Source organism: Primulina huaijiensis, chromosome 8 (genome assembly GCF_012295235.1).
Source record: "Primulina huaijiensis isolate GDHJ02 chromosome 8, ASM1229523v2, whole genome shotgun sequence".
Lineage (NCBI taxonomy): Eukaryota > Viridiplantae > Streptophyta > Magnoliopsida > Lamiales > Gesneriaceae > Primulina > Primulina huaijiensis.
The window spans coordinates 1,097,563-1,103,747 of record NC_133313.1 but is presented as its reverse complement, the minus strand read 5'-3'; the positions used below and the strand labels follow the sequence as shown (position 1 = coordinate 1,103,747).

Here is a 6,185-nt window from a genome sequence, read left to right as displayed (position 1 = left end):
ACCAAATATAAATAAATATTCGATTTAATTCGAAATTAAAGTAGAAAAAAAATTCTGGAAATTAATTAATGAGGCCTCAAGAACTCTCAAACCGCCATATAAATAAAAGCAAAAACTTGTATGAGACGGTCTCACTGATCATATTTTATGAGACGAATCTCTTATTTGGGTCATCCATGAAAAAATATTACTTTTTATGCTAAAAATATTACTTTTTATTGTGAATATCGATAGGGTTGACCCGTCTCACAGATAAAGAGTCGTGAAACCGTCTCACAAGAGATCTACTCATAAATAAATAATCAAAAATAAAAAATACTGTTTGGAGGAATAAAATTTACTATCTTTCCATGTATCCACTGATAAAGCATATCTGCTACACAACATGGTATATTTTATGCTACATTTATTGAAATTAACCGGAGAGAATTATTAAAGGCAAGAAAGTGCCGTAATTGAGTAATAATTGAAATGACTTGTCTCAATACAATAGATATAATATAAGAGCATAAAAATACATATTAATTTTGTGATACAGATTTTCAACTCGATCTTATTCTAATCACTAAAAATATTATTTTTTATGAAAAAAATATTTGTTTTTACCTCAAATATAGATTAGATTGAAATACCGTCTCAACTCTCACAAGAGACTAATTTCTATAGAGTTGATCTATTGTGATACAATCTTAAAGGTTTATATCCGTAAGACATATATTGAATCACATAAAAAAATCCATCTCATAAAATTGAAATATTTTTTTGTTTTTTTTAGAGACGATTAGGGATGTAAACGAACCAAACCGTTTGTGAGCTATTCGAAGCTCGATTCGATAAAAGCTCGTTTAATGAGGCTCGTTAAGATAAACAAACCAAACTCAAGCTTTACAGTACTCAGCTCGTTAGCTCGTGCACATGTTCGTTGTTAAGTTCATGAATAATCTTTTAGATGAAAAAATAATAATTTTGATATTTGATTTATTGATTTTGCATATTATTTATGAAATATATAGAAAAATCTATTAAATTTATTTATTATAATAAATTTACAAATTTTAATAAGAATAATATATTTTTCTTTAAATATATAATTTACTTTTTAATTAATTTAATGAAAATTTAAATGTATAATTCATATTTATTAAGCTTGTTTAGGCTCGATAAAGACTTGAATAAGCTCGTGAGCCATGCATATATTCATTAAATAAAGCTCGAGCTCGGCTCGATTATAAACGAATCAAACTCAAACATTTAACAATTCGGCTCGACTCGACTCGACTCGATTACATACTAAGAGACGATGCCTCAACCACGGACATCTTTTGCTCGACAAATTAAAAGCCCAAATCATTCAAAAGCCCCCTCTCAGCTTCTGGTGTCCACAAATTACGAAATATTCATAGATGATTATTTTTATTGGTGATTATTTTTATTGATATAGATATTAAAATGGAAGAATATGGTCGCTTTAAGCTATCAATTTCTTGATAATAAAAACTTCCCTTCAGCTCTACGTGCCAGTATTTACTATCAAATTCTTAGCGCTGCCCGAACTCTACTGCCTATGCCCACTCCCGTTAACGCCGCCAGACAATGCCTAACGCAGGAGGCGGCGGCCGCCCTCGACGAGTCGGTGACGGTGGCTCGCCGCCGTGGGCACGCTCAGACGACGTCGATGCACATGGTGTCCTCGCTCCTATCACTCCCGAACTCTTCTTTACGTGAAGCATGCATGCGGACGCGCAACAATGCGTACTCCACTCGGGTTCAGTTCAAGGCTCTGGAGCTGTCTTTGAGTGTGGCTTTGGACCGCTTGCCTTCTTCGCAAGCGGGGAAAATTGAGCAGCCACCGGTATCGAATTCTTTGATGGCGGCTATCAAAAGATCGCAAGCTAATCAGAGGAGGCAGCCGGAGAACTTCAGCTATTATCAACAACAGCAGCAGCAGTATTCTTCGTGTTCATCTGTTCCGATTGTGAAGGTTGAGCTGCAGAATTTGATACTTTCGATTCTCGATGATCCTTTAGTGAGTAGAGTGTTTGGGGAGGCGGGGTTCAGGAGTTATGATATAAAAGCAGCTACTCTTAGGCCTGGGAATAGTTTTCATACGCCCCATCTGTTTGGTTATTCATCCAGGTACAAGCGGCCAAACCCACCTTTATTTTTGTGTAATTTTGGTAGTGGTGACAATATTAGCGAGGTCGGGGGGAAAAGTTTTAACTTTCCTTTTATGGGCTGTTTTTCTCGGGATGAGAATTCAAGAAGGATTGGTGAAGTTATGGTGAAAAACAAGAAAAGGAATCCGCTCCTTTTGGGGGTTTCCTCCGGAGATGCCCTGAAAAGTTTCTTGGAAGTCGTCCGGAGGAAAATAGACGGTGTTTTGCCGGTGGGTTTGAGTGGTTTGAGTGTGATCTGTGTGAAAGATGAGATCTTGAGGTTTGTTAATGGAGATTTGGATCAGGGTTCATTGAAGTTGAGACTTGAAGAGGTGGAAAGGGTGGTGGAGAGTGTTGTGGGAACTGGGGTTGTGTTGAATTTTGGTGATTTGAAATTATTGTGTGGAGATGTTGTTTGTATTGATGGTTTGAATGATTTGGTGAGCAAATTGACTGGATTGCTGCAGATACATGGTGGGAAACTGTGGTTAATTGGTGCTGCTGCTACGCATGAAATCTATTTCAAGTTTTTGAACAAATTTCCTTCCGTTGAAGATGATTGGGACCTGGAAATTCTCCCTATTACTTCTCTTACATTTTCCATGGGTGGTTCATATCCAAGATCCAGGTAAGTTGCAACTTTCTTGTTTAAACGATGAAGTGTCTCTTGTTTATGTACTTGTAGTTGCATTTATTCTCTTTCATCATATGTCGTGCTAAAATTATGCATCATCTTATGATAAATTATTTAATGATTAGGATGCTCTCTTTATGTTTATATGTAACATTTACTAAGGCAGCAGGATGTCTAGTGTAGCTAGCCAGGCAAAGCAAATAAACTCCCTATACCGTACTCCGTATGTCAGTTCTTTACATGATGCTTGATAGTCTTACTTTCTTGGGGAATTAAATAACAAACGAAATCTTGGAACCCTTTTTCACAGTAAGAACAAGGATTTCGTCTAGATAGTCCAAATTCAAATTCAATTCAGCCGAACTGAATTCTAGACCCAATTTGGTTAATATCATGCACTAATTAAAATTGCAGCTTGATGGAGTCTTTTGTTCCATTGGGTGGATTCTTTTCGATGCCATCGGATGCAAAAAATACGCTGAGCAGTTCTTGTCACTATGTTGTCCGCTGTCATCTATGCAACGAGAAGTGTGAACAAGAAGTAAAAGCACTTTCGGATGGTGGCAGTTGTGATTCGGTTTTAAAACAGTCTCAGTCAAGTTTACCTCCTTGGTTACAAATTGCTGAATACAACACGCAGAATGGTGTTGCTGACTTAAAGGTTTGTGTTATTGTGTGATTCGAATTACTGCTCCTGACGTTGAATCTCTATGATTCCTGCATGTTCTGAGGATGCTGATCATTATTCTTCGTTTCTAGAAAGATTGTTCTTCTGTGTATTATGAGGTGCGAATTCATGAATTCGGGAGCGGGGGTGAAATGGGATGAGGTGGGGTGAGAGATTTTTGGAAGGAAAAACTTGTAATTTTAGCAAATCTGTACACAAATTTCTAAATTTTTTTCATTTCAGCATGGAGATCTCCTTTGCCCCCGGCTGGATCTGCCCCTATGTATGAATGATAACTGATCAACATGATCAATGTCCTTCAACACATTGCTTTAATAAACACATATTGTTATTGTACTTCAACATGTCGTTGCAACTTATGTTCGAAAATTCTCAGTGCAGGCCAAAGACGATAGATTGTCACTGAACGCAAAAATTTCTGGCATCCAGAAGAAATGGGATAGTATCTGCCAGCACCATCACTACAGCCAATCTTTCGCTAAAGGATATACTAGTCAATGCAGTTATCCATTTCCACGTGTTACGGGTTTTCAAGTTATGGAAGAAGGGAAAGAAAATGCTAGCAAAGACAGTAGCAAACACTCTGACGAGTCATCACCTGAACAAGGAAGCAAGAATGTAATATCCAGCTTGTCCACCGATTTATGGCAGAGCTCTTCCCTTAAAGAATCTAATACATTGAACGTGCTGTCAAAAACCAACAATCTGAATGTTTTATCTAAACCTGTCGAAAATCATTCAAAGTTTGACCGTGAAATGGGTGGGCTCAAACTCTCTGCTTCAAGTGCTAGCATAATCAATGGTCAAAAATCTCCTACTTCGGCCACTTCAGTGACTACAGATTTGGGTTTAGGGACTGTTTCGGCTTGTACAGACAAAGAATTTGAGAAACATGCGGATCAAACTCATATGGATACTCTTCAGCGATATAAGGTGAATGATCCTAAGGTGCTTTTCAAATTCCTTGTCGAAAGAGTCGGTCAGCAAGAAGAAGCTATTTATGCTGTTGTTGAAGCAATAACTCGACGCCCTACTAAAATGACTGGTCTCCATGGGGCTAGTCGCGGTGATACATGGTTTAACTTCCGAGGACCTGATAGATTGGGCAAGAGAAAGCTTGGCCTGGCACTTGCGGAGATGTTATATGGAAGCACAGATAGTTTTATTTTCACAGACCTAAGTTTCCAAGATGAAAAGACTCATCCTGATGCACTTTGGAATCTACAAGTCATTAATAAATACGATGTTTCAATGAGAGGGACTGTTGTTGATTATTTGGTCGAAAAGCTGAGCAAAAGGCCGTCGGTTGTGTTTCTTGAAAATGTCGACAAGGCTGATTTAGTGGTTCAAAATAGCTTGTTTCATGCTGTGAAGACCGGCAGATTTATCGATTTGAGTGGAAGAGAAGTAAACATCAGCAATTCCGTGTTTCTTGTAACAACAAGGTTCAAGAAAGGTAGCAACTGTTTCTTCAGTGGCAATGAGATAGCTGAATACTCGGAGGAGGAGATATCACTGGTGAAGGGACGTACGATTCAGATATGGATTGGATTCGACCTTAATGATGATCCCACGAGCGAAAAATCGACTCTATCAGACCCAATTTCCGTGAACAAAAGAAAGCTCACTGCAAGCAGCAGCAGCCGAGGTAGAAACACAGACCGAATAGGAATCTTAGACATGTCGAAAAGAGCTCACAAAGTGGTAAACAGATACCTGGACTTGAACCTTCCTGCTGATGCAAGCGAAACAGTTAGCAAAGAAGAAACCGAGTCCGAGTCAAGTTCTGAAAATTCAAAGTCATGGCTGGAGGATTTCGAAGGACAAATAGATCGAGTAGTGGTTTTTGAGCCATTCGATTTCGAGAAACTTGCTGAAAAACTAATCAAGGACATGAAAGAATCCTCAAACAAGATTTTCGGCGTCGAATGCTCTTTAGAGATAGAGTCAAGTGTAATGCAGCAGCTCTTAGCTGCTGCATATTTATTTGACATCCAGAAGGTGGAAGACTGGATTCAACGCGTTCTTAAGCAGGGATTCGCCGAAGCCATTGGAAAGTACAGTATCGATGTACATTCTGTTGTAAAGCTTCGTACCTGTGATGGCGGTTTTAGTGAAGATAAGCTACCCGGATCTCTCCTTCCTGCAGGAATTATCTTGAGTTAGTTTCAGCTACATCAAATTATTGTTGTAATTATATGTATTTATTATTGTATATATTATTAAATATTAGTCTTATTTAGCCTGTTGGTCTCATTTTTAGTGGGTTTTTGCTGGTTGAGTTTGAGGTAAGTATCGAGTTGCGTCTTACATATGTATTATTCTAGCCTAGATTGTCCTTATTTCGGTCATTTATCCTCGTTCGTTCGAGGGTGTAGTTTTCGTGTAAGGTTTTAACGTAGTTGTAGCCTAAGATTGTGAATCTCTACACCGTTATAAATAAGTTGCTGCATTATTATGGTGTAAAGGGTTATTAAGATTCTTCTCCCCGATATTTGTACTGTAAGGATAAGTTATACGTACGTATGATGATTATGAAAAATACTAATTTCATATAACCAGAAGTCTGCTTATCATTTTAAATTGTTTCACAAAAACAAACATTTTTCATCTTATATTGAATGTTCTTAGTATACAATTATTATTATTCAAATCAGCACTCTCTAAAGTAATTCTCATTTTTATATAAAATAACTTCTATGAAATT

General features: G+C 37.6%; 1 protein-coding gene across 1 annotated transcript; it reads left to right on the top strand.

Annotated features, from left to right (window-relative positions):
- Positions 1 to 1,454: 1,454 nt before the first annotated feature.
- LOC140982604 (protein SMAX1-LIKE 7-like) lies at positions 1,455 to 5,936 on the top strand. Its single transcript, XM_073449180.1, has 3 exons — positions 1,455 to 2,784; positions 3,205 to 3,451; positions 3,860 to 5,936. The coding sequence occupies exons 1-3, from the start codon at positions 1,460 to 1,462 to the stop codon at positions 5,642 to 5,644; spliced, it is 3,357 nt and encodes a 1,118-aa protein (XP_073305281.1). The 5' UTR covers positions 1,455 to 1,459; the 3' UTR covers positions 5,645 to 5,936.
- Positions 5,937 to 6,185: the final 249 nt, after the last annotated feature.

Excerpts from the sequence above, each read along its gene's own strand:
- LOC140982604 (XM_073449180.1), top strand. The coding sequence starts at position 1,460 with ATGGTCGCTTTAAGCTATCAATTTCTTGATAATAAAAACTTCCCTTCA. Across the intron at positions 2,785-3,204 it reads GGTTCATATCCAAGATCCAG|CTTGATGGAGTCTTTTGTTC; the intron begins GTAAGTTGCAAC and ends TTAAAATTGCAG. Across the intron at positions 3,452-3,859 it reads ATGGTGTTGCTGACTTAAAG|GCCAAAGACGATAGATTGTC; the intron begins GTTTGTGTTATT and ends TTCTCAGTGCAG.